Source organism: Prionailurus viverrinus, chromosome B4, assembly GCF_022837055.1.
Source record: "Prionailurus viverrinus isolate Anna chromosome B4, UM_Priviv_1.0, whole genome shotgun sequence".
Classification (NCBI taxonomy): Eukaryota; Metazoa; Chordata; class Mammalia; order Carnivora; family Felidae; genus Prionailurus; species Prionailurus viverrinus.
In genome coordinates, this window is record NC_062567.1 from 135,449,521 (window position 1) to 135,476,595 (window position 27,075).

At 48.4% G+C, this 27,075-nt stretch overlaps 1 protein-coding gene across 2 annotated transcripts in view; it reads left to right on the forward strand.

Annotated features, from left to right (window-relative positions):
* Positions 1-27,075, forward strand: part of ATXN10 (ataxin 10) — a 167,634-nt gene that overhangs the window by 28,481 nt on the left and 112,078 nt on the right. For both annotated transcript variants that reach the window (XM_047868350.1, XM_047868351.1), the window contains exons 4-5: positions 11,728-11,824; positions 14,034-14,192. In XM_047868350.1, coding sequence (XP_047724306.1) covers positions 11,728-11,824; positions 14,034-14,192 — 256 coding nt within the window. The remainder of the gene's footprint in view (positions 1-11,727; positions 11,825-14,033; positions 14,193-27,075) is intronic.

Sequence of the window (27,075 nt, forward strand, 5' to 3'; positions counted from 1 at the left end):
CGGACGTGGGTTTCCCTGGATGGATTCCTGAATGAGGCCCCCCGGGGAGGCAGGGCGCGCACGCCTTGACTGAGTAACTGCCAGAGCGAGCGGCCCGCCACCGGGGCGTGGAGCCCCATCCCCACGCCCCCGCGCGGCAGCGCTGCTCCTGAAACGGCCCCTCGCCCGCCGCTCCCCATCCTCACGGCAGCGCATCAGGCGCCCTCCTGTCTTCCTCGGGCTCCAGGGGCCCCTCTGCTCTACCCCAGACGCGCCACGGGAGACTTGCTGTAGGGTGTTCACGTGATCAAAGACTGTTCCACGGGACTGAGTTTTCTCTTCGCCGAAGCAAGTAGGCGATCCGACGAAAAACTTCAAGGAGTTGATTGCTGAAACTTTTCATGACCTGATTTGTCGTTGATGAATACATTGGCTGTGTGGTTGGTGGCCTGGCTTTTCATTGATACATGCCAATCAGAGGGCAGATCTTCAGACACCTGTGTTGTGTTGTGTTGTGTTGTGTTGGTGTGTTCAGAGTTGTTTGCCGGGTTGGCGGCTGTATTTGTTTTTGTTTTTTTTTAATTTTTTTTTTTTTAACATTTATTTATTTTTGAGAGAGAGAGAGAGAGTATGAGCGGGAGAGGGGCAGAGAGGGAGGGAGACACAGAATCTGAAGCAGGCTCCAGGCTCTGAGCTATCAGCACAGAGCCCTACGCGGGGCTCGAACCCACAAACCGTGAGATCACGACCTGAGCTGAAGTCGGGCGCCCAACGACTGAGCCACCTGAGTGCCCCTTGGCAGCTGCGTTTGTATTAGTTTCATTAAGTGATACATTTCTTACTGACGTGAGACCCACAAGCACACGGGTAAGCACTTGCGGGTGAACCGTTGAGCGGCATTTGGGGCAGTCACCCTGTTGTGCGACCACCAGCTCAAATTGCAGATACTTTCATGATCCCAAAAGGCAACCCTGTGCCCCCTGAGCTGCTGCTTTCCGCTTCCCCTCCCCTGAGCCCTGGCTGCCGCTGGTCTGCGTTCTGTCTCTACGGGATTACCTCTTCTGGATTTCTCCTGTGAGTGGAATCAGGATTATTGGACCTTCTTTGGCTTCTTTCGCTGAGCAGAATGTTGTCCAGAGTTTATCCCCGTCGTAGCCTGTGTCAGCACTTTATTGTTTCAGATGACTGAACAACGTTCCATCGTGTGCACGTAGCAGTTTGTTCAGTCGGTGCCGGACGTGGGGTTGTCTCCACCGTTTGGCTGTTTGGATCGGTGCTGCTCTGAGCAGGCATGGATGTGTCCCATCCGAGTACCTGTTCTCTGTTCCTTGGGTATATCAGGAAGAATTTCTGGGGCAGTTTTATATTTAAATTGTCAAGGAACTGCCAAACTTTTCTCAGCGGCTGAACTGTTTTACGTCTTTACTGAGAACGTACATCATTCCGGTTTCTCTGTGTCCCTGCCGACGTTTATTTTCCTTTTTTTTTTTGGATTCTAGTCATGCTGACGTTTGTGCAATGGTGTCTCATCGCGATTTGCGTTTTCCTCTTGAGGAATGATGCCGAGCACTTTCTTAGGCGCCTGGTTTGGCCATTTGTAGATCTTCTTTGGGGAATTGTCTGTTCAGGTTCTTTGCCCAGCTGTTCATTGGGCTGTTTGTCTTTTTTGTGGGTGAATTTCAAGAGTTATTTGTATATTGTGCATACTGAGAATTGTGGTGAATCTGTAGATCCATTTGGGGAGGCTTGGCCATCTTCGTGGCCCTGAGTCTTCTGGTCCATGAATGTGGACCGTCTCTCCACGCACTTAGGTCTGTAAGTTCCGGTTGTGTTGGCTTCAGGCGGATCACGTGCGTTTATAGGCAGAGTGGGAGGATATTACTGAGGCAAGGAGGAGAAGGGACGTCAAAAAGGTATTTCTCACTCCTTGGGAAAGGCAGTTCACGGTATTCCTGAATTTATTTGGAATTCAGCAGTGAAATTTGGACTCAACAATGAAACTTAAAGAAGTTTTATAGTATGTTAGTTCAAGCGTAACATAAGCCTTGTAAAAAGTATTCTGGTTCTTTCTTTTTTTTTTTTTTTAATTTTTTAATGTTTGTTTATTTTTGAGAGACAGAGTGTGAGCTGTCAGCACAGAGCCCGACACGGGGCTTGAGATCGTGACCTGAGCCGAAGTTTGACACTCCACTGACTGAGCCACCCAGGCGCCCCAAAAGTATTCTGGTTCTTAATAAAGCGCCCATACTGTGTTGTGACTGTTTCTCTGTGAGAATCGTCTTTTTGTGGATTTTTAGCAGGGTATCTGTGCCAGCTTTTTGTTACCACTCTTGAGGTAAAAACTGTAATTACATTGTCAAAATAATATTTAGAGTATTATTTTCAGAGAATAATTGCAGTGGTGTGACGAATATATTATGCTCATCAAATTTTATGTAAACACAAGCATGAGTTATTTTAATTGAGTTATTGGTGTTGTTTTTGGCCTTTATTTTCTAATCTGTAAAAATAATGTTGGGATTTTTGAGGGGCTTTGTAACATTTGCAATATTTACATAGATCAGTTGATAAGCTGTTTGGTCAAAGTAAACGGCCATTTGTACTTGTCTGGGGTTTCTTTTCTTGCCGCTAGGACATCTTTAAACCTTTTCCTTCCTGGAATCGTGTTCTGATTCAGAGTGCTAATTTTTAGCTGCCTGATGAATTGTTAGGTCAGTTGGCTTCCAGACCAACTTATATTGTTGGCTGTGTGTGTGTGTGTGTGTGTGTGTGTGTGTGAGCAATTTTACAAAGATTTGACTGTTAACATTCTAAAATACTCAGTGAAAATATAAAGGGCATTTTAAATTGTGATTTAAGATTAAAAATGAGGATCTAACTTTTCACTGTAACCATTTTCCATAACTCGTTACAGAGTAATTTTTAAAAACTCCGGAAAGTGGAAAGAAAAATAGTCATCGTGTACACGCAGGCTGCTTTAGACAAACACTTGACTTTTTTTAGTCCTTTTTCAGTGTTCATATGTATGGGAATGACTGTGTACTTGGAATTCTGTATCTTGCATCTTTTGGATCGTAATGTTAACTCTGTTCAGTTTTGAAGTTCTTGGTTCATCGTTTCCTTTGTATTTTTTTTTTTTTTTTTTTTTTGTCGTTCTCTCGGTGTTGGCGATCCCCGGCCACAGTTCGACCATCTTTGAGCCAGGAATCGTTGAATTACTGTGTAAGTGAGGGGCGCAGGCACATTACACACCTTACCTTCCTTAACCTTCGTGGCTACTCTGCCTTTGAGGTGTTGGAGGAACAGCGCGTCCCGTGCTCAGCCAGGGATCAGGTGATAGGACTCGAAGGGAAGGCCAGATCCCCTGAGAGCCTGAGGACAGAGGACGGGAGCCCTGGGCCCCGACCAGCAGGCCGGCCCCCTCCTCTGGCAAAGCAGAGGCCTAGAAAGCTTAAAGACTTCGGAAGTCCCCCCGCTCTTGAAATTGCCCTCTGGTTGCTGATGGGTGGGCGGGGGGATCCTTTCTGGAGCAAAATCTTTCATTTCGGCTCCTTCTCCTGTGACTTGTTACCTTGATCAGCCTCGATTCCCACCCTGGGGAAGAGCCACCCGCCTGCTGCTGCTTTTGCCCCGGGGCGGGCTGTGTGATGGGGTTCTAGTTTGCCCCGTGTAAAAGGCGTAGATGTCAATACCTGCCTCCCAGGCTGTTGCGAGGGTTAGAGGAGGTGCTCCCGGTGGATCCTCCGCAAGCGTCAGTTACCGCCTCCGTTCTCGCTGCCGCTGTCCCTCAGCCCTCGCTTCTTGGCGCTCAACCCGTGCTGGTGTTTACTTCCTCGGAAGCGTCTCGGTCTCTTTCCACTCAGGATCTCGTCACATGCCATTCCGCCTGCATGGGCTGCGCTGGCCCCGACGTGAACCGCTTCCAAAACAGTGAGCAAACAGCAGGGCGCGGGCGTCTCCGCCTCGGCACGCATGCCACGCATAGCTGGGGCGCGGCCCTGGGAGGCCGAGGCCCGCCAGCAGGGGCCTTTTAGGTATGGGGTGTGTCGCCAGGAGGGGGCTGGGACTGGCGTTTCGGGGGAGTATCTGGTTACCGCAAAGGACAGAAGTATTTCAAATATTTCCCTGGCCAGCATTGCGGTGCCCGTGTGAACCGTACGGACACCGGCTTGCTCCCGTCAGCCGGCTGGCCTTGAAGGCGCGCAGCGCGGCCTTAGTCGTGGCTGGCCCCTCACTGGCCGCTGATTTATGTGCTCGCTCTGTGCCTCTTTTCTTCATCTGTGAAATGTGGACGGTGCCGTCCGCCTTAACTATGAAGATACAGTAAGAACCCACGTAAATCCCACCTGCACATCACGGGAGCGATTGCTGCGCGTTGGATGTCATTCTGGCTCCTCGGCCACCGTCACTCACCCTGGCGTCCGGGTCCTGTGTGGCGTTGCCAGGCCCGGGCGTCCGTGTGTCGGGCCCAGCTGAGCGGCAGGCGGGAGGAGGAGGCAGGGACTCGCTCCCCACTCACATCTCCCTCCCAGAGCCGTACCTGCGCCCACCTTCCGTTGCTTTCCCCGTCGGCCTCATTTTGTTTCCCCCGGGGGGGACCGTCGTCAGCTGGCCAGGCCTTGTCCACGTCCCCTCCCTAAGGTGTCCCCTGTGCTCCCGAGGCATCCACGGTCGCCGGGCCGCCCCTTTCCCCAGGGGCCTGGCTCCCAGCCCCGCAGAGCCCCTGCAGGTCCGGCTCTCAGAAGCTCCCCCTGGTGCCGTCGGTTCCAAGGGTGGTGGCTGTTCCCTGTGGCCCCGGTGTCTGTGTTACCGCAGTGTTGCCTTTGTAGCGTATCTGATTGCTGATAGCAAGTTTTCTTCGTTGAAACAAGTAGTTCGGTTCTGTTCGCCTGATGTCCTGCCTGAGCTATAATCCTGCTCTGAGGCCTGTGCTTGGTGTCTCTTCTCTTGCTCCCACAGGGGCCCCCTGTCCCTTCCTCCCTCTCTTCCCCACTCCTCCCTCCTGCTCTCCCTTCTCTCCATCTGCTCTGCTGGAGAGGGCGCGTCCAGGAGATGGAAACTTGAATGCCTTAACTTGAACGGGGACAATTTAATGTAAAGAACTGCTGAGTGTCACCAAGTCTTGAAATACAGGATTGGGGCGCCTGGGTGACCCAGTCGGTTAAGCGTCCGACTTCGGCTCAGGTCACGATCTCACACGGTTCGTGGGTTCGAGCCCTGTGTTGGGCTCTGTGCTGACAGCTCAGGGCCTGGATCCTGCTTCGGATCCTGTGTCTCCCTGTCTCTCTGCCCCTCCCCCACTCATGCCCTGTTTCTGTCTCAAAAATAAACACACAAAAAAATTAAAAACAACAGAGGATCTGGCCGGTGGGGAAGTCGTGGGGAGGCGGTGTCGGTGGAACTTGCTGGAAATCCACCCTCTGGGGTGCAGGGGCAGGTCGTTCACAGGGAGGTATCCTGACTCGGAACTTGCTCAGAAGCATCCCGAGGAAGTTCTCGGCTGCTGGACACGCCCGGTTGGTCACAATTTGCCGGAGCAAATCGCTGGAGAGACTTGACCACAGCGGGCGGATGCCAGAGAAGCAGCATGCTGCAGGAAGCCTGGCGATGCCGAACTTGCCAGCCGGCGAAGGAGACTTCCCGGAAGGGCCCGTCTGCCCTTTGGCAGGGCAGGTGGTGGAGGGTTTACGAAACCGGCGCCCACTCGAAACCTAGTAAACCCGGCCCGCGCACGGCTCTCGGGGATGTCCGGGAGGCGCCGGGTTTAGAGAGCCCTCGGCTGGGCCGCACCACCTTCTCACAGACGCTCGGGTGTCATCTGCCTGATTTTTGCCAGTCCGGCGGGTGTGTCGTAGAATCTTGGCCTTTTCCATGGGGTTCAGCACTTCCTATATTTTGCCTCTTGGAGATCTTTATTAAGCATTGTTTCAAATCCCCCCCTCCCGTTTTTTAAATCAGATTTGTCTGTCTTTTTGCCGACTTACAAAAGCTCAAATCTTGCGGTAGTTACGTGTTTCTGTTAACGTGTTCATTCACATCTTTTCCTGTTCTATGGATAGTTTTTGTTTTTTAACCCTAGGATGTTAACGCTTTTGAGAAAAAAGTGTTCTTAGTTTTAATGTAGTCTAGGTGGTTAATGCTTTTCTTTATGGTATTATTTTGTGTGTTTTGTTTAAAATCTCTTACTCTGCAGTGTTGTTTTCTAAAAGCTTTCTAGTTCTACTTTTTTACGCTTAGGTTAGTACTTGGAGTTGAATTTTCTGTGTCGTGTGGGGCAGGAGCCCAGTTTCCATTTTTTGTACTGGTACCTACCATTGCTTACTGGTTTCTGAAAACAAATCTTCTTACCTCGTGATTTTCAACAGCATCTCAGCTGTCGGCTGTTTATATCATGACATAAATTTTAGAATCATCTTGTCAGATTAGAGATGCCCACACAAACATATAGATGTTCTCTGATGTGTAAAATGACCACACACACACACAGACACACACACACACACACCCTGTGGGGAATTCAGACTCAGATCGCATTTGATCTCTAGAGAAAAACGGATTCCTGTCCTCTGTGAACGTGGTATAATTCTTTACTCCATCAAGTTTAGAATCTTTTTTCTTAGTGGCACTGGGCATCATTTTTAGTTACATTTTTGATGCTTTTTTCTTTTTAATGTTTATTTATTTAAAAAAAATTTTTTTTTCAACGTTTATTTATTTTTGGGACAGAGAGAGACAGAGCATGAACGGGCGAGGGGCAGAGAGAGAGGGAGACACAGAAATGGAAACAGGCTCCAGGCTCCGAGCCATCAGCCCAGAGCCCGACGCGGGGCTCGAACTCACGGACCGCAAGATTGTGACCTGGCTGAAGTCGGACGCTTAACCGACTGCGCCACCCAGGCGCCCCTAATGTTTATTTATTTTGAGAGAATGAGAGAGAGAGAGGGAGAGAGAGATGTGAGCGGGGGAGGGGCAGGGAGAGAGGGAGACATAGAATCCCAAACAGGCTCCTTGCTGCCAGTGCAGAGCCTGACGTGGGGCTCGAACCCATGAACCATGAGATAGTGACCTGAGCCAGACTCAAGAGTCGGATGCTTGACTGACTAAGCCACCCAGGCACCCCATTTTTGGTGCTTTTATGAATAGGCTTCATTCTTGATTTTTTTTTGCTTGTTCCCTATATGTATGGAAGTATTACTGACTTTTTAAATATTGACTTTGCATCCAGAAGCTTTTGGGACTTACTAATTCAGACAACTTGTACGCCTAAAAGTGTTGTCCACATACATTAGAAATGACATTTCAACTGTAGAGGAAAGCAAAAAAACAGTTCAGTGTTGTCTCCTCCAGTGTTTGGCCTTTCTTCGTCTTGCCGGCCCGGATTGTCAGCGGAGTGCGGACTGGACGTGGTGATAGCAGGCACCTCCGTCTCCTTCCCTTTCAGAAGGAAGGCTCCTTCTCCATCTGGCTGTTAACCATAACGTGCGCCTTGCGTTCTGTGTTGGGGACCCATTTTTAGGTTAAAGAAGCCCTCCTCTGTTCCTCGGTGGCTATGAGTTGTTCAGTTTGGCTTGTTGTTTAAAATTATGAACGGGTGTCGAATTTCACCAACTACGTCTTCTGCAGTCTTCGGGATGATCGGATCGTTTTGTCCTTTGTAGGTTGATGTGGTCGCTTACAAAGTTTGACTCCGGAAGGGTAGAGCAGTTTGCGGTGCAGGTGTGAGTGCAGCTTCCTCTCTAGTACGAGATTCCTCCTGAAACACGGGTTTTGCATTTTTACCTTCTGTTCTCTTCCTTTTTCATAGCGTGCGTGTTCAACTTGGATATCGGTCCCAGTGAGGCTGGCCGCACCGGCTTGGTTTGAGGGTCTGCTCTCTCTTCCCGTTCTTTGGAAGGGTTGTGTAAATTGGAAGTCTTTCTCCCTTGAGTGTGAGCTGGCGGGAAAGCCGTCTGGGCGTAGGATGTGTTTTTGTGGGAAAACGTGACTGCCGCTTCAGTTCCCTTCGTGGCCGTCGCGCTCTGCGGGCATTCCCTGGATATTTTACAGAGACAGTTTGTGTTAGCTGTGCTCTAGGGTTTTGTTCATTTAATTGAAGTTTGCAAACAGTGTGGCCTCATGTTATTTGTGATATCTTCTGACTTTCTCTTTTGGCAACCTCGCCTTTGTCATTTCTGAACGTGTAACATTGGCGTCCTTTGTGCCTTTCCTCCATTTTGACCCGTTTTTCCAAAGGTTGGTCTGTATGGTGCTTTCTGAAGAGTCACGTTTTCGATTTCCTGATACCCTCTTTTTATGACTGCTGTCCGTTTTAATAATTTCTTGCTCTTAATCTTTATTTTCTTCCTTCCCTGTTTTGGGATATTTTTATTCTTTTTGTAATTTCTCGAAGCAGGTATTCATTGATTTTTGTCATTCTTCCCCAAAATACGCATTTTAAAGCTTTAAAAAGGTTTTCCTTCCTGTACTGTGTTAGCTGCATCGCGAAGCTTTGGTTTGAGGTATTTTTGTTAACACATGGTTTGAAATATCGTATTTCCGTAGTGATTTCTTTTCTGTCCCCACAGGTTATTTAGGGGTCTGTTTTCTTGTTCTAAACCTGGTGACTTTCCGATCATTTTGGGGACTAATTTCCCCCAAATACTCGCACGTAGGTGTAATTGCCACATAGGAAGCGAGCACTGTCTGTATGGCAGTCTTTAAAAGTGCGCGGAGACTCGTCTTTTTCTCCGGCACGTGGTGAAGTGCTTGGCGGTATGTCCTTGGGAAGACCGTACACTCTGCGGCTGAAACCCGTTTTTCCTTTTCACGAATCAGCTTCACGTATAAGCAAGTGGGTGCTCGGATAAGCACGAGACAACCGTATTGGGTTGATACGGTCACAGGAATAAATGCGGAATTGCGATACCTGGTAATTGTGTGACTTGGGTCAGATTCCTTATAACCGCCGTGGGTCTTGGTCTCCTGTGCTCTGTAACGAGGAAAAAGCACCTGTCTCGGCAGTAGGGTTCTCCATACGGTAGTGCGGTAAGCGTTGTGATAAGCGAGTGCGTATATAGTAAGCGCTCAGGGTGTCTGTTTAGAGTCTCCGACCGCAGGAACAAACACGTTTTCATGGAGCATTTGGAAACCTGACATTTTAAACCAGTATCTATCAAGTCCGTATTGTGCCAGTAAAGAGGGTGGCCAGGTGAGCCTTTTCTGCGTTCTCTCCCGCACGTTCAGCTGTGTTAGCAGGTTCCCGTGTCATCCTTATGACCAACAGAACAGGGACTGTCCACGTGACGGGGGGGAACTTGGATCTCACAGAGGTCACGTGCCTTGCACACATTCACGCTACGTTGGGAGTTGCACACAGGTGTGTGTTTGTGGCCGGTACACAGTTGTGTTCTCCTGTTACTCTTTCCTTTAACAGACTTTTTTTTTTTTTTTTTTTTTTTTAATTTTTTTTTTTCAACGTTTTTATTTATTTTTGGGACAGAGAGAGACAGAGCATGAACGGGGGAGGGGCAGAGAGAGAGGGAGACACAGAATCGGAAACAGGCTCCAGGCTCCGAGCCATCAGCCCAGAGCCCGATGCGGGGCTCGAACTCATGGACCGCGAGATCGTGACCTGGCTGAAGTCGGACGCTTGACCGACTGCGCCACCCAGGCGCCCCAACAGACTATTTTTTAGAGCAGTTTTTGGTTCACAGCAAAATTGAGAAGGTTCAGAGATTTCTCGTGTGTCTTCTGCCCCTGCACCTGCACAGCCTCCCTCGCGTTTAACGTGTGGCGCCATAGTGACAGCTGATCCTGAGCAATAAGCTTGAATGCACGGCTCCTCACATTCGCAGATGGACTTTTACACAACAGTGCTGTGAATGTATTGTCTCTTCCCCGTCAATTTCTTAGTATTTTCTTTTATCTAGCTTTCTTTATTGTAAGAATATAGTGTATGAAACAACGTACAAGATATGTGTTAATCAGCTGTTTATGTCATTGATAAATCTTCTGGTTAGCAGTAGGTTATTTATTCATAGTTAAGTTTTAGGGGAGTCAGAGGTCATCTGTGGATTTTCGACTGTGTGGGGATCAGTTCCCCTCCCCCCCCCCCCCCCCCCCCATGTTCAAGGGTCATCTGTAATGCATTTGTTATGTTGTTGTCACCCAAAGTCCGTAGTTTACATCATGGTTCATTCTTGGTGTTTTACATTTCATGGGTTTGGACAAAAGTATGTGCAGTGATGTGTATTCACCGTGATAGAATCATGCAGAATAGTTTCACTGCCTGAAAGTCCTCCGTGCTCTGCCTGTTCATTGTCCCTGCCCTGATCCTGGGCGACCACAGATCTTTTTACTGTGTCCATAGTTTCACTTTTTCCAGAACGTCACAGTTGGGATCATACGGTGTGTGGCCTTTTCACTTGGTAATTGTATGGAAGTTTCCTCCATGTGTGTTCATGGTTTGATAGCTCGTGTCTTTTTAGTGCTGAGTAACGTTTCCTTGTGTGCACGGACTGCAGTTCATTTATCTGGTCATGTACGGAAGGACGTCGTGGTTGCTTTCATAATTTCATTTGGCAATTATGAGTGAAGCTGCCGTAAACATTAATGTGCAGGGTTTTGTGTGGACATAAGTTTTCGGTTACTTTGGGTAGAGACCAACGGCTGCGATCGTTGGATTGTATGGTAAGCGTGTGCGTAGTTTTGTAAGAAGCCACGGGACTGAACTGTCCTTCACAGTGGCTGTACCATTCTGCGTCCCTACCAGCCGTGCGTGAGCGTCCCTGTCGCTCACATCCGTGCCAGCACTGCGTGTCGTCAGCGTTGTGGATGTTGTCCAATATGCTCTAGTTTTATTTGGTGAAACGTTCTGAATGTGTCAACTAGGTTGTTACTAAATGCTGTTAAAATCTTTTACAGACACTAGTTTTTTGCTGCTTGTTTTATAAGTCACCAGGAAAGTTGTGTTACTACTGCAGAGTTTAATTGTGGGTTTTTTCTTTCTTCTGTAGTTTTGTGAATTTTTCTTTTAATTATATATGTATGTGTGTATATATATATATATACATATATATATATATATTTGAGGCCATGTTATGATTACAATTTATAATTACTATCTTTTTGGTGAATTGTCATTCTGAAATCATTTTTTTTTTTTTGAAGTTTATTTCTTTTCTTTAGCAATCTCCACACCCAACATGGGGCTCACACTCACAGCCTTGAGACTAAGAGTTGTGTGCTCCACCGACTGAGCCAGCCCGGCGCCCCTGAAATGATGATGCTTGTTTGCCTTAATGTTTGTTACATCTCATTTTAAGGGGTCTATGACTTCCTGTTTAGCTGGTATTTGCCTAATACATCTTTTTGCTATTCTTTAACTTTTAATATTTCTATAGTATTATGTTCTAGATGTTTGTTTTAAGTAGCATTAAGTTAGATTTTTAAAAATCCGGTCAAAGAGTAACTCTCTTAATTGGAGCACGTAGTCCAGTGATAGTTAATGTAAATTAGAGGTATATTGTGTTGACATTTACAGTTTTTTAAAGAAGTTAATTCAGTTTGTACGGAACACGTTGTTTTGGTAAGGCATTTTAATATTAACGTCATGCCCAAAGTTTCATCGCGGCGAGAGACTTATGTAGTTAAAAGAAGTTAACAGAAACTTCCCGTTTAATGACGTGGAATGGTTTCTATTAAGATATGTTTATTTGGTGTGTTAACAAGTTTTTAAATTGTATCTTTCTTATTTTTATAAATTGTCAGCATTTCGCTGTGGCCTGCAGTTTCTAGGCAACATCGCCTCGCGGAATGAAGATTCGCAGTCTGTCGTGTGGGTGCACGCTTTCCCAGAACTCTTTCTGTGAGTATATCGATAAAAGTTTCTCTCATTCTGGAAAGACTGGTTATATCATTCCATTTAGGTGAAGTTCAAAAACAGGGAAAACTAGCCCTTGGTCAGAGAGTTGAGGATGGCGCTTGGTGGTGAGGGGCAGGGGCAGGATCGGCACCAGCCGGGAGAGGGCACGAGGGAGTCTCCTGGGGTTCTGGGAGTGTTCCGTGTCTTGACCTGCATGGTAGTTATGGAGTTATAGCCACATCTAATCATTTATTGGGCTGTACACTCAAGATTTATGCCCTTTATTGTATGTCGGCTTTTTTTTTTTTTTAAGAAAATAAGAGTTTTGATTAAAGTAAGAAATACTGTTAAGTTCACTGTGATTTATAGGAAAACACATTCATAAGAAAAAAAAGCCATAAAACGCTGGAGTATGGGCAGTGAATTGGTCATTATTTATCCATCGAGCACTTGTTATGTGCCCGGCACAAGGCTGTCTGGGTAGATCTGGAGAGCGGTAAGATGGGCACAGCCAATCCGTTTGTCTAGGTTGGTTCACGGTGCTTTTCCTGGTGATTTGGTACTTTGTTTTGACCAACTTCTGTTCGTTCACACAAAGTTGAGCGCCGGGATAGAAGGTGAGTGGGTAACGGAGGCAGGGTAGGCAGTAGGAAGCGCTGTCTCAGAGTGGGAGGCCTGGCTTCTAGTCCAGGCCCCGTGGCCCACGAGGGGTGTCCGTGGTCGTGGCAGCAGTAAGGCGGCCGAGCAGTGGCTGTTTCTCTGCCCCGGTTGGGTATTCTGTGCGGGCGATTCCTGTCCTGTGAGCGGCCGTGCGGGGCGGGGTGAGGAACCGGCGCTCACCGCTGGTCAAGGGCAGAGCCGCTCTCCGGGTCCAAAGGCGGTGCTCTGCTGCCTAAACGCCCTGCTGCCTTCCCCGGTCGCGTCGGTTTTCTGGGCTTCCGTGTAAAGTATGATGTCAGGATCACATAAACTCGAATGTGGTCCCTAGCTCACTTGAGTTGATAACTGGCTCTCAAATTCCTCCAAATAATGAGAGTTGAAGGCACCAAATCTTTATGATTCACGATAATTGAGCTTAGGTGGAAGGAAAGAATTGTGGAATTCAAGCTACAGAAATAGAAATTACTCATTCTTGAGAATTCCTTCCTTTAAAACATTTTGAACACCTAGTTAGTATCTGTGAGGTTCTGAGCTAGGCGAGTGGAATTTGGGTAATTTAGAGCTATTTATTATTCCCCAAAAGCCCGTGCTTTGGGGGAGATAAAAGAACAGGTGAGCACACTGTAGTGTAAGACGGACACAGTTCGAGTAAATCCTAGTGTCACAGAAACCCAGAAGAGAGGCCCCTGAACAAGGCAGAGAAGCCGCGACAGGTTACGCGGTGGTGTTCCTTACGGTGTCACATCTGATCCTCACGGAAGCGCCGTGAGATAGGCCAGGGAGGTCGTCGTAGTCCATTTTTATATCAGAAAACACACGGAAAGAGGTAATTTGCACTCTGCGCGCGTTTGTGAGACAAATGTAACCAAATTTGAGTTCCGTCTTTGAGAGGTACTGGCTTTGTGCACTTGGGCGGCTAGAGTCCACACAGTCGCTGTCTGTGATGTATGGATAACACCTCCCCCAGGAGAGTATGATGAAGTGGAACTGGAAAAAAAAATCCTGCTGTAGTGCGCAACCCGGGTCGTAATTGGCCGTGGGTAACTCAGTGACCTTCCTAACTAAGATGGCGTAGCTGAGAGGTGACAAGGCAGGACTCCCCCTGACGCTCTTGGCTCCGCTCTTGCCAGGGTACCGTCTTTCCACCGTTCCCGTAAACCCTCTGACCCTTGTGATGCTGAAAGGAGTGCCCGTAGTTAACGGGGCCTCACGTTTTACCTTTTGGTTTCTTTTTTCTAACAAGAGTGAACATTTTCATGTTTTATAGGTGTCATCATTTATCTTTTCCTTTAATCGGGTGGTGTTTGCTTTTTGCTTTCAAGTCCTAAAGTCCGCTGCATCTTTAATTTTGGCTACAGTGTGTCACGACTCATTTTAGATTGCTCTTTTTCCAGTAGCTAAGGTACTCGTTTCAAAGTGTTGTCATTCTTTGTTAAATCCTCAGAAACGTCACATGCACTGCATTTGTTAATTGGGTGATTGTTGTTTGTCAGAATCCATATTTTACCATATTGCTCAATGGGGCTAATGCCCTCATGTCTTTCTCTGGAAGGTCTTGCTTAAATCATCCAGACAAGAAAATTGTTGCCTACTCGTCAATGATTTTGTTCACCTCCCTGAACTCTGAGAGAATGAAAGAACTGGAAGAGAATCTGAACATCGCGATTGACGTCGTCGAAGCTCACCAGAGGCAGCCAGAGTCGGAATGGCCGTAAGTCCCTTGCTGGCAATCTGATTGCTTAAGAACATCCGAGCAGATCCCTTTCCTTGCAGAGCAAACCAGAGTTTGAATTCCGGTAGTCGAACAGCAAGTTGACACTAAACGATACGGACAAAATTAGAAAAGCGTCTGGGCAGCACCTGGAGGCTGGGGAAGGTGGGGTGACGGGCGAGTCGGGGGTCCTGGGAGGCGGTGAGGCCCGGGGCGCAGCCTGAGAATACGCAGCCCTCTGGGGTCGTCCGGGTCACACCGCTGTGGCTGTGCCTGATGGTTCGTTACGGATCAGACGTCGATACGTGTCTCGCGGCTTGTGTTCCACCGAGACATCCATTGTCGTCCAAATTGTAGTGTCCGTCCATCCCCTGGCCCCGTACATAACGCCTCATCTCCCTCTAGTCGCTTTTAAGATTTTTTTTTGACTTTTCAGGAGCCTAATTATGATGTCTTGATGTGGATTTCTTTGAGTATGTCTTCTTTGGTTCCCTCGACTTCTCAAATCTGTAGGTTTACGTTGCCAGATTTGGAGAGTTTCCAGCCATTATTTGTTTGAACACTTTTTTGGCCCCGTGATCTCTCCGCTCTCTTGTGGGGACTCCACATCAGGCCACGGCTGAGGCTGACTGTGATCCTTTAAGACTCAAGAAGCCACTGTCAGATTTAGACGGTTTGTTATTCTGTGGACAAGGAAAAGGAGAAGCCGTGAGTCCCATCGTCCCACGTGCCGAAAAGGGGCCGGATGACTGGGACGACCGTTGTCATCCCAACGGGATGCCACGTTGCTTGAAGCGGTTTTATATTCTGAGGGGCTGGGCAGACCTCTCCATATCTCATCAGGACCGCCCCTCATCTGACCGTCCCTGACAGCCTCCAAAGCATCAGGCCTGCCGACCCTGAGTTGTGGGAGGATCACAGGGTGTTGGGCTTTTGTCCGCTTGGCCTGTGCGCACGCGTGGGAGGGAGGCGGCCAGAGCAGTCCCTGCTCCCTGATGACGCCTTAGTCTTCTGTTGTTGCCCCGGAGCTCCCTGAGGCTCTGATCAGGGTTTTTGTAGGTTTTGTTCTTGTTTCCTGCTTTCTGTTTTCTCTTTTAAGCCAGTACCTCACTATCTCGATTACTGTAGCTTTGTGTAAGTTTTGAATCAGAAAACTCTAAGTCTTCCAACTTTGTTCATCTTATTCAAGATTTTTTGGGCCGTTCTGGGTCCCTTGTGTTATATATTAATTTTTGGGTCAGCTTTTCAGCTTGTTCGGAAAAGCAGCTAGAGTTTTAGTAGAGATAACATGGATCTGTAGATCAGCTTCAGGAATGTTGCCATTTTAACTAGACTAAGTTTTGCAGTCCATGTATAGAGGTATCTTTCCATTTCTTTAGGGCTTATTAATTTTTTCAGTTAAGTTTTTTTTTTTAATTTACATTTTTGTTTGTTCTTGAGAGACAGAGACAGAGCAAGCAGGGGAGGGGTGGGGAGGTGGGGGAGACACAGAATCTGAAGCAGGCTCCAGGCTCTGAGCTGTCAGCACAGGGCCCCACGCGGGGCTCGAATCCATGAACTGTGAGATCGTGACCTGAGCTGAAGTTGGGTACTTAACCGACTGAGCCACCCAGGTGCCCCCTGTTTTTCATTTTTAAATATGTTGAGGTGTGTTTTATGACCGAGCACCTGGTCTGTCATGCAGACTGTCCCATGTGCTGTGGATTTGGGTTTGGTGGGGGCGCTGTCTAGATGCCTGTTGAACCTCTACAGTCTTTCTTTTTCTTTCTTTCTTTCTTTCTTTCTTTCTTTCTTTCTTTCTTTCTTTCTTTCTTTCTTTTCTCTCTCTCTCTCTCTCTCTCTCCCCCTCTCTCTTTCCCTTTCTTTCTTTCTATGTTTATTTTTGAGAGAGACAAACAACGTGAGCAGGGGAGGGGCAGAGAGAGAGAGAGAGAGAGAGAGAGAGGGAGAGAGAGAGAGAGAGACAGAATTGGAAGTGGGCTCCAGGTTCCGAGCTGTCCGTACAGAGCCTGACGCGGGGCTCAAACTCACAGACCCCGAGATCATGACCTGAACTGATGTTGAATGCTTAACCGACTGAGCCACCCACGCGTCCCAGGCCTTCTATTTCTTGATGGTCTTCTGTCCACCTGTTCCACGCATTCCTGGAAGGGGACCGTATTCTGTCTGTCCAGTCAGACCAGTCGGTTTTTGTGTCCCTTATTTTTGGGCTCTGTTGTTAGGCACATATCTGTCTGTAATTGTTATGTCTTGAGGAATTGGCCCTTCCTTTCATCATTGTAGAATTCATCAAAAATCCTGTTGCTTTTAGTCCTGTTCTTCCGTTTTCCGTAAGATTTATTTTTATGTGTGTTTTCACATAGCGGCCAGTGAGTTCGGGGCACAGCTTGTGTCCAAGTGGGGGGAGCCCGGAGCTGCCAGTAGTGCCGCTTGCATTTTTTTAAAATTTATTTTTAAAAGTTTTTTACTATTTTAATGTTTTTATTTAATTTTGAGAGAGTGCAAGCCGGGGAGGGGCAGAGAGAAAGGGCAGAGGGTCTGAAGCGGTCTCTGTGCGACAGCAGCGAGCCCAGTATGGGGCTTGACCTCATGAACAGCGAAATCGTGACCTGAGCTGAAGTCAGACACTCAACCGACTGAGCCCCCCAGGCGCCCCTGTGCCACTTGCGTTTCAGAGGTGCTTTCTCAATTTGGGTCTCTTTCAGTGTGAACTTTATTGTTCTCCTGAAATTATGCCTCATTTAAAAATTATTTCGTTTTCCCAGCATTCATTTGTATTTGAATTACCCATTTGCACACAGACACAAGTTGGTGTCTGAAAATATTGGGATACTGTGCTTGACTTAGATTAACTTCCTCCGTATGGGTTGTTTTATAATTGAGCACGGTGGATGAATCCTTAGAGTCTGCTTACTCAGCACAGTTTTCAGTGGAAGTCTGTTTCGTGTGTTAAGTATCTCAGATCTGGGTTTTGGCCGTCGGCAGTTTTCTGGCAGCAGGGGTCAAGGGCAGAAGGTGCATTCTGCTTCGGAGGAGCTCAAGTGAGAGTTCTCACGGGTCACCAGATGGAAGCGGCCAGGAAGAAGGATGGAAAGTGGCGGTGGTAACTGATGTCTTCCGCTGGCGCGGCGCTGACACTTTGATTTGTGTTAGAGGAGCTGCGTGTTCGCTAAACAGGAATGAGAAGAATGAGATCACAAAATACAGCCGTATTTTGTCAGCGATGCTGCAGGTCTGGTTCCAGACCACTGCAGTAAAGCGAGTATTGGAGTAAAAAGACTCAAGTGAAATTTTTGGTTTCCCAGTGCATGTAAAAGCAGTGTTGGGGCGCCTGGGTGGCTCAGTCAGTTAAGCGTCTGACTTCGGCTCAGGTCATGATCTTGCGGTTCATGGGTTCGAGCCCCGCGTCGGGCTCTGTGCTGACAGCTCGGAGCCTGGAGCCTGCTTCGGATTCTGTGTCTTCCCCTCTCTCTGCCCCTCCCCTGCTCACGCTCTGCCTCTCTCAAAAATAAATAAACATTAAAAAAAAAAAAAGTTGTGTTTACACCGTAGGGTAGTTTACGAAGTGTGCAATAGCATTAGCTCTTAAAAAAGCAGTGTATTGGGGCGCCTGGGTGGCGCAGTCGGTTAAGCGTCCGACTTCAGCCAGGTCACGATCTCGCGGTCCGTGAGTTCGAGCCCCGCGTCGGGCTCTGGGCTGACAGCTCAGAGCCTGGAGCCTGCTTCCGATTCTGTGTCTCCCTCTCTCTCTGCCCCTCCCCCTTTCATGCTCTGTCTCTCTCTGTCTCAAAAATCAATAAACGTTAAAAAAAAAAAAAAAAAAAAATTTAAAAAAAAAAAAAAAAAGCAGTGTATGTACTTTACTTAAAAAACACTTTATTGCTGAAAAATGCTAACCATCACCTGAGCTTTCAGTGAAGGATAATCACTGGTCACAGATCATCGTAACAAATACAATAATAAACAAGTTTGAAATACTGCGAGAATTCCCGGAATGTGACCAGAGACACAAGCAAATGTTAGAGAAATGGCACCGACAGACTTGCTGGGCGCCAGCCACAGGCCTTCAGTTTGTGCAAAGTGCGTTCCTTGCAAAGCGCAGTGAGATGAGACGCAGTCTCTGAGCTGTCCCAGCATCCAGAGGCTTCCGACAACATGGTTACTTTTTACTGTTAAATATGAACCCGTCCATTTCTGACAATTAGGGAGCATCCGCCCTTCTCCGTCCCGCCTGCTGACACGATGGGATGGTTGGCAAAGAGTACAGACACAACAGTGTTAGAATTCATGGGTTTGGTGTCTTTTCTTGGAAAGGGACAAATGCAAGGTTTCAGTAGCCGGGTCCTTTGTTTGGATACACCAGGGACGCAGGGAAGCGTGGGCGCCAAGGGCTCTGGCGTTACTCGGTTTGAGTTATTGGGATAGTGTCCTTCTAAAAATATTTGCTCCTTTTGTTTGTAGGTGTGAAGGACGTTTTCCTGCTCTGAGATGACCCCGCATGAATCCAAGGGTTGGGTCTTGGTGTTTGGACTCCTCTAAATTCTACAGTAAAGGTGCCTTAGGAGATCCCGGCTGCTGTCTTTTGCTGAGGTTATAGCTTATTTGTGTTCTAGGGGGATTTTCTGCCTTAGTGAAGATGTTACTTACTTGTCAAAGAGAAGAAAGTTCCTTTCTATACCAGCTTTGGAAGCTTTGTCCAGATTGCTGTAGGAAGCAGCTGTGGGTGGGATTTCCCCGTCCTCAGAAACAAATAGCGTTCTTTTTCCAGAACCTGGTTAAATCAGATTCTTCGCTTAATTAGTGCGGTATGAAAGCATTTTCTAGGTTTTCACAGTCCCTGAGATATTTTGTAAGTGTGGCTTTGATACTGTGTGCTTCGTGCTTATGTGGAAGTGGGGATAAGACAGGGATCTCGTTTGAAAAAATTTCCCTAAAACCTTAACTTTAGCAATAACTCCGTTTGTCAATGGCATACTGCTCTTTGTCTTTTTTTTTTTTTAAGTTTATTCATTTATTTTGAGAGAGAGAGAGAGAGAGAGAGAGAGAGAGCGAGCAAGCAGGGGAGGGGCAGAGAGAGAGAGGGAGAATCCCAAGGAGGCCCTGCGCTCTCAGTGTGGAGCCCGAGGAGGGGCTTGAACTCAAACGTGAGATCATGACCCGAGCCAAGATGGAGAGTTGGACACTTAACCAGCTGAGCCACCCAGGTTCCCCTGTATGTCTGCTTCTTGATGCTTCGAGATGGCTTTTAGCACTTTCTGCGTGGAGTAGGAACACTGTCCTGTAGACAATAATTAATCTGTCTGTAATTGTTCACATACCTTATTAACACCATTTATAAATGAGGAAGATCGAGAGAAAGGAGATGGAAAGAAGGACCTTGATGCATCTGGGTTTTTAGCCAGTATTGAAAATGATGCAGATATGTGGTCAGTGCTTCGACGTCGACAGCTTGATTTGTGAATGTTAGCTTTTCTGTAATCACATTTCGGTGATGAATTTCAAGATTAAGCAGAGGCGTTTTGCCTCTTGGCCTGCATGAGTCCGTTTTGGCACCAGAAACAGAAAGTAATAGGCGAAGCTGGCCTGGGACCCTCGTGCACGTGAGGGAGAGCGTTCAGCTCGTGTGTCTGTGCGTGCAGTTCAGGACTTAAAAGTATCGCATTTCTCGTTTTCTCTTTTTGTAAAATAAATCTCTTTCTCTGATGCCCTTTCTACTCCAACTCCTGCCTTTGCTAGAAGATATTTCTGACCCTCCCCAAGACCATTTGTTCTCTTCCGTGACGTCTGGAGTGTTAGTGGAGCCTTACTTACAGTCTCTAGATGTCCTTGTGGCGTTTCAGGTTTCGGATCAGAAGGACCCACCTCCCTCACACAACACTGCCACAGAATTTCGGAATTTACAGAGATGGTTGTTCTCCAGAAGAGTTTAATCACAGATGTCAAATCTGTAACTTAGGAAGCATTGACCACGGTTGGGTCTCTCGTTGTTGTAAAAGTCTTTGTCTTCGGTTCCCCCCGAGCCGACGTTCGGTAAGAAAGTACATGCAGTGGATTCTAAGTTGAAAGTTGAGAATTGCACTTGTAACTTGATGCGACATGCTGGCATGGAGAATATATTACGTTTAGAAAAACAATCTCAGGAACTAACACAGACACGCGTGATTGACAGCCATCGCAGTGACCGCTTTCAAGGCGCAAGGGAAAGGTCGCCCTCCCTTCGGCATCTTCTCGTTGCTCTGTTGCGTATTTGCCATCAGTATCGGACGCTGGATGTTACGCCATAACGTGGTAGCGGAGAATTCAGTTGTTTGTATGGATGTCCACACAGGATGCTTTTTTCCTGCCCTTTGCATAGGTTGAAGGTGAGTGACAGTTATTCTCGTCCTCGAAATCGTTAAAGTACAGATGCCGCTATCTTCACTCACCAGTACACGTTTCCTCTTTCTTGTGTGGGAAAAAAAAAATGGAGGGGGCGCGTGGCTGGCTCAGTCCGTGGAGCGTGAGACTCTTGATCTCAGGGTTGTGGGTTTGAGCCCCATGTTGGGTGCAGATGTTACTTAAAGGTAAAATCTTTCGCAAAAGAAAACGGAAAAAAAGAATGGAGGAATTTTACGCTTGGTCACTTTGAACTGAAGATGACACGAAGAACCAGACGCTAAGTTCACCTGAAACTTCTCTCCCAAAGGGCTGCTTGAGCAAGCGGCAAGCTCTCTAAAGGGGAGCATTTTCAGAGAAGCCCCGGAAGTCAGAGATGGAGCTCTTGTCTTGACTTTCAGGTAACTGAGGGACCTTCCTCAGGACACTAAACCTCTGTGGGCCTCTTTTTCTTTAATTCTTAAACGACGGGGCTGATTTAGGTCAGACGCTTCCACGCTTTTGAACTTCACGTCCCCTGTGTTTATTTTTTTATTTTTTATTTTTTCAACGTTTATTTATTTTTGGGACAGAGAGAGACAGAGCATGAACGGGGGAGGGGCAGAGAGAGAGGGAGACACAGAATCGGAAACAGGCTCCAGGCTCCGAGCCATCGGCCCAGAGCCCGACCCGGGGCTCGAACTCCCGGACCGTGAGATCGTGACCTGGCTGAAGTCGGACGCTTGACCGGCTGCGCCACCCAGGCGCCCCTCACGTCCCCTGTGTTTAAAGGCATATGGATTGGGGCGCCTGGGTGGCTCAGTTGCTTACGCGTCCGGCTTTTGATCCCAGATCAGGTCTTGATGTTGGGATCGAGAGTTAAAGCCTCACATTGGGCTCCACGCCGGGCATACAGCCTACCTAAGAAAGTAAAAATAAAAACAACACGGGCGCTGGGGTGGTTGGTCTGCCTTGGGGACTGTCGGCTAACAACACCGTGTCCCTTGCTGTCGCTCTGAGGCCTCAGCGGCAGTGCTCATTCCAGCCTCCTCTTATGTAGCATCACGGAAGATGTCATTCTTGCCCTTTGCTCTGATGGCTTTGCCCTTTTAATTACATTTGGTTACAGCGAACGAGCTGGTATTCAATTCTGGTGACTGTTAAAGCGTATGGTGTCGCATTTGACTGGTGACCCAGTGAGTGTGACCTTGACCTCATTGCCACCCAGTACTTGCCTGGGTAACTCAGAAATGCAAAGAAACTCTGAAAACTGAACAGTCCATCTGTGCGTCCCTAGGTGCTCATCAACATCTCCTGGGTTGATGTACTGACCTGAGAGCCCATAGTAACCCCCGCCCCCCGCCCCCACCTCCAGTCTGGGGCCTGGCTTGCACTGGCAAACACTCCGAAGCAGCTTTGCTCTGACCGACTTCGGGTCTGCCGTGAGGACCCTGCTGGCAGGCCTGTCCACCGTGCCCAGGAGAAGGGGCTTTGGGCTCCGCGCAAGGAATAATTTGCCCTCCGTGCGACGATCTGACCTGCTTTTCTCTCGGAGAACTTGGGAGTTAGAGACCCCTCCTGCCCTGTGCACGCTTGTAGGAAACTCAGGAAACTTAAAACGCTCACTTCAAACAGGAACTGATTAATGAAGTCAGTGATCATTGATTGAGTCTTTAACCTGTGCCAGGCAGTGTTTGTGGTTCTGGAGGTTCAAAATTAAGAAGACATTATGTTTTAGGGAGAGAGACCGATAATGAACAAAAACCCCCCAAATAAATACGTAAGATGCCAGATAAATGCCTGAGAAAAGATACACACCCGGTTGTGTTGACAAAGCTGTCCTTCGAGTGGTGCTCGTGCTCGGCTCGGAGCAAACAGTGTAGCATTTGCTGTTTTATTCGTAGTAACTTATTTTTTATTGAAAAAAATTTTTTTAATGTTTGTTTATTTTTGAGAGAGAGAGAGAGAGAGAGAGTGAGGGAGGCGCAGAGAGAGAGAGAGAAGGAGACACAGAATCCGAAGCAGGCTCCAGGCTCCGAGCTGTCAGCACAGAGCCCGACGCGGGGCTCAAACTCCCGAACCGTGAGATCATGACCTGAGCCGAAGTCAGATGCTTAGCTCACTGAGCCACCCTGGTGCCCCTTATTAGTAATCATTTAAATACGATCGGTGCGGGGCACAGACTGTGAAGAAAAACAAGGAGTATTTGACTTCAGCAGAGTCCTCCAGTGCGGTGGTGGGGCTTGGAGGGGCCGGGTGCCGCTTTGGAATTGGGAGTTCAGGGAAGTCCCTCCTGAGGCAGTGACACTGAGCTGAGAATAGGGTCACCGGCCTGCTTGATAGCCTGTGTGGTAAAGGTGGAGGCCAGTCGGGAGGGACATGTGGAGCAGTGAGTCCCCAGAGTGCGGAGACCCCCTTCCCCCCTCCCCCCACCCCTCGTCCCAGCAGAGGCCTCTGTTGCGGGACAGGGCCCAGGGTGGTTTCAGAGCCCTGGGCGGGACACACAGCCCGAGGGGCGGCTGGAAACCAGTTGCTGCGGGCCTCGTGAACCGGGAAGACGTCGTTGGTCTTCTCTCTGTGCCATGGCAGGGGCTCGCAGAGTTCTGAGCAGAATTTGTACCGACCTGGTCTGCGATTTAAAAGCTCCCTCTGGCCTCCGGGCGGAGGCTGAGCTGGGGGTTGGGGGGGCTGGGTAGAGTGGGGGCAGCCGTGGCCTCCAGGTCCGGGCAGGGGGCGCGGGCGGCTTGGCTGAGGGTGGTGGCGTGGGGGTGAGGAGAAGCGCGCAGGTTGAATGTGCTCTGCAGGGAGAGCCCGTGGGGCTTCATGCGGGTTGGGGGTGTGGGGTGAGGTTGGGAGCAGAAAGGCAGGGGCGCCGGCCAGGGTCTGGGCTTGTTGGCCGGCGGTGGGGAGATCGGGAGTTCTGTGCAGGCCGTGCAGGATCGGAGACGCCCACCGTGCACCTAAGCGGAGACGTCCTGTGGTGCGGCCAGCGTGGAAGTTCCAGAAGACGGAGCACGGGGTGCCGTGGAAGCCCGGGGCTGGGAGCTCGCCTGCGAGGGGGGCTTCTGGAGAGCGGGAGCTGAAACTCCGGGCCGAGGGCAGCGCGGGTCGGGAGAGGGCACGGCGTTGGCATCGGGGGGAGAGGAGAGGCGCCCTGGCAGCGTGTCGTGGGCGACGTGCTTGGCAAGTGCAGTCGCGCTGCAGGGGGCGGTGAGGACTGCGCGGTAGTGGTGCTTTGTATCCAAGATTTTAGGTGGCCTGAGCGCTGTGCCGCTGAGTCGCCCTGACAGGGAGGTGAAGTGACCTCGTCTTGGGTTTCTGTTTTTCTGTGTCCGTTTGGGGAGAGACGTAGAGATTTGTTAGTCAAGTCGCTTTGGAGAAATGGCTGAGCTTCCCCTGCCCAGAAGTAGCTCCTGGTAAGACAGACCGACCGGACGCTTCCACCGCCACGGCCCTGTCCCTGGGACGCTGAGCCGCCCGGGCCACCAGGTGGCGTCGCACCACCGTAGGGCAGTAAGGAGAAACCAACTTGAGGTGAATTTCCCAGGATATACTTAAATGATCTTTTTAACTTGGGGGGGAGATTCATTCTCCCATTCCATTCATAGCTCCTCCGGCCCCGGCCCCTGAACAGGTGGGCCGCCCGTTCGTCCTCGACACACCGTTGAGTCTCCTGCTTTTCTAACCAGATGGTAGACTTGTGAGATCTTTCCCTAGAAGTATATAAAGAACTTTCTTTTGTCTTCCGTTGTGCGACTGTATCGCGATTTATTTCATCGGCCCCTTACTGGTGAACATCTAGGCCCCCCGCGTTTCGTAGCTACAGAATGTGGCGGTAAGTAGCTTCGTTCGTACATATGTCACGTTGCACGTTGGCGAGTACGACTGTCCGATAAACTCATCGGTGCAGTTACTAGGCCGAAGGAAACGTGCTTTTTATATTTTAACAGATACTGCCAAGAGGTCCTTCATAGCTGTTGTACCAACGGACACTCCCCTTGGCCGTTGAGAGGACCCGGTTTGCTACCTCGGTGCTAACGGAGTGTGCTCTCAAAGTGTTGGGAGCGCCGATCTTGCCGAGGTTTGAAGTGGCGTCGTTACAGAGTTTTATCTTCTGTTTTTCTTGTTCCGAGGCTGAGCACCGTTTTAGATGTTGAAGAGCCTATTTTTCTTTTATGTTCGTTCTCGTGTTCTTGACCTGTTTTTCCTTTAGGAGGTCGGTCTTATCTGTAGCTGAAGAATATTTTCTAAATTAGGGCCGGTGGTCTTTTCTATGAAATAAAACGTAGATATTTGTCTCACTTCCTTGTCTTTTGATTTTGTGTGTGGCATTTTTTATGTAAAAAGTTTTGAGGGGCGCCCGGGTGGCTCGGTCGGTTAACCATCTGACTCTTGATCTCGGCTCAGGTCGTGATCTCGCGGTTGTGGGATCGAGCCCCGCGTTGGGCTCCCTGTTGAGTGTGGAGCCTGCCGGGGATCCCCTCTTCCTCTCTCTGCTCCTCTCTCCCACTCATGCCCCCTCCCTCAAAATAAATAAACATTAAAAAATTTTTTTTTGATGTCTTGGTAGATGAAGTTGTCCGTCTTTTTATGTCCTATAGATTTTTGGTGATGGACGCAGAGGTCTTTGCCCTACTCAAGGTTTCGTCGGTGTTGTGTCATTTCACTTTTGAGGTTTAGCTGTTTGCTGTGGTTGCGCTTCTCGGTGTAAAGGTGAAAGTGCGGATCCGCTTTCCTTTCTGCTCTAGGCGCTGTAGGTGGTCACGGCGGCCGAGCGCCACAGTGACTGTGACGCGTCTTTCCTCTGTCCCTGCCCATCGCCCTTGCCCTCACCGCCCCACGTCCCTGGAAACTTTTTCAGCCCCATTTCCACCTGTTCAGCACCCACTCCACCGTGGGAGACTTACCCCTTTCCTCCACCGAGTGTGTCCCAGTCTGCTGTTGGGCCGTAAGGATTTTATAAACATACTGATCTGAAATCACATTTATCACACGCTTATTTGAATATTTTATTTGTTTAGGAAGAAATTCTCCAAAGTGCCTTTCATTTCCACAACCTACTTGACTTGGGTCTTTTGTCGGTTGTCTAAAAACCGTAGTGTCGTGTTTTCCCTGCATTTATGGTTGTCTGAAGTAGGAGGGTACGTTGTGAGTCCTTTATGCTTGGAATTGGGAGTGATAGTTGGAGATGTTAACTCCTGGTTTTCAGCCATTCACTGGAGTGGACAGATGTCAGTGTGGACATAGATGAACTCAGAACCACCTTCACCTGAGAGATGTTGTAGGATATCATCTCAGAACTTGGAAAATCTACTTTCTTTTCAACTGCACATGTCATGTTCACCAATCTAGACCCTAGTCTGGGCTGTAAAGTCTCAGTAAATACATGAGAATGATTGAGAACAGACAGAGACAGAGTCTCTGACCACAGTGAATTTACATTAGAAAACCATAATCAGATGATATCTAGAAATATTCCAAGTTTTTGGCATTTAGCTCATCTAAATAATTGATTTGTCAAAGGAGAAATCACAGGGCCAGTTAGTCTTTTGAACTGAAGGATAATGAAAGTCTAAGGATTTGTGGGATAAAGCTAAAGCAGTGCTTGCAAGGCAATTTATAATTTTAAATGTTTCTACCAGAAAAGAAGAAAGGTCTGAAAGCAGTGACCTTAGGTTGTACTTTGTGAAGACAGAAGAGCACAGTAAAACCCGAGTAGGCAGCAGGAAAAAGCGAACGGTAAGAAATCGGGGCCGAAGTCAGTGACCCAGGAAACAGAAACACACTAGAAAAAATTAACCAAGGCAAGATTGTTTCTTTAAGATCAATAAAATTGGTCAAAAAAAGAAAGGGCGCCATGCCCAGTGTCTCAAAGGAGGGCATGGTCGTCATGGAGTTAGCCGTCAGCGCAGAGCCTGACGTGGGGCTCAGACCCACAAACCGCGAGATCATGACCTGAGCCGAAGTCGGACGCTTAACCGACTGAGCCACCCTGGCGCCCTCTGAAACCCTCTTTAAACCCTCGTCGTGTTTTCCTGGCTGTGGTTCCCTGAGCGCACTGCCATGCTGTTTTTCCAAGTCCTTTTTGTCACCGGTAATTTAAATGCTCTGCTCTCCTCCGGCCTCCTGAACGTCCTGCCCTGGCCCTCTGGTTAGATAAACTTTGTTTTTACTCTGATCCATGAAGTGTGTGTGTTGCCCCTAAGACATTTTTGTCTAATTCTCTGTGTGTGAATCTTTCTCCACTGTTAGCGTTTGGGAAGACGGCTTCTGACCTAGCTCCTGGCCATTTGGAGCATTGCGCTTTGAACGAATGTTCTTGGGAAAATGTGTTGAGCTCCAGAAGGCTCAATTATGAACGTGCTTTACGATCACTTCTGCGAATCTGGCTTGAAATGCGTCAGTTTCTGCCGTTGCAGTTTGAGGACTTAACCTCGTGTGAAAACTGTCTGAGAATTTTGGATATATCCGTTATTACTAGGAATATTTCGTATCAAAGTGTCAATCAGTTATTTTGAAGGCTGTGAAG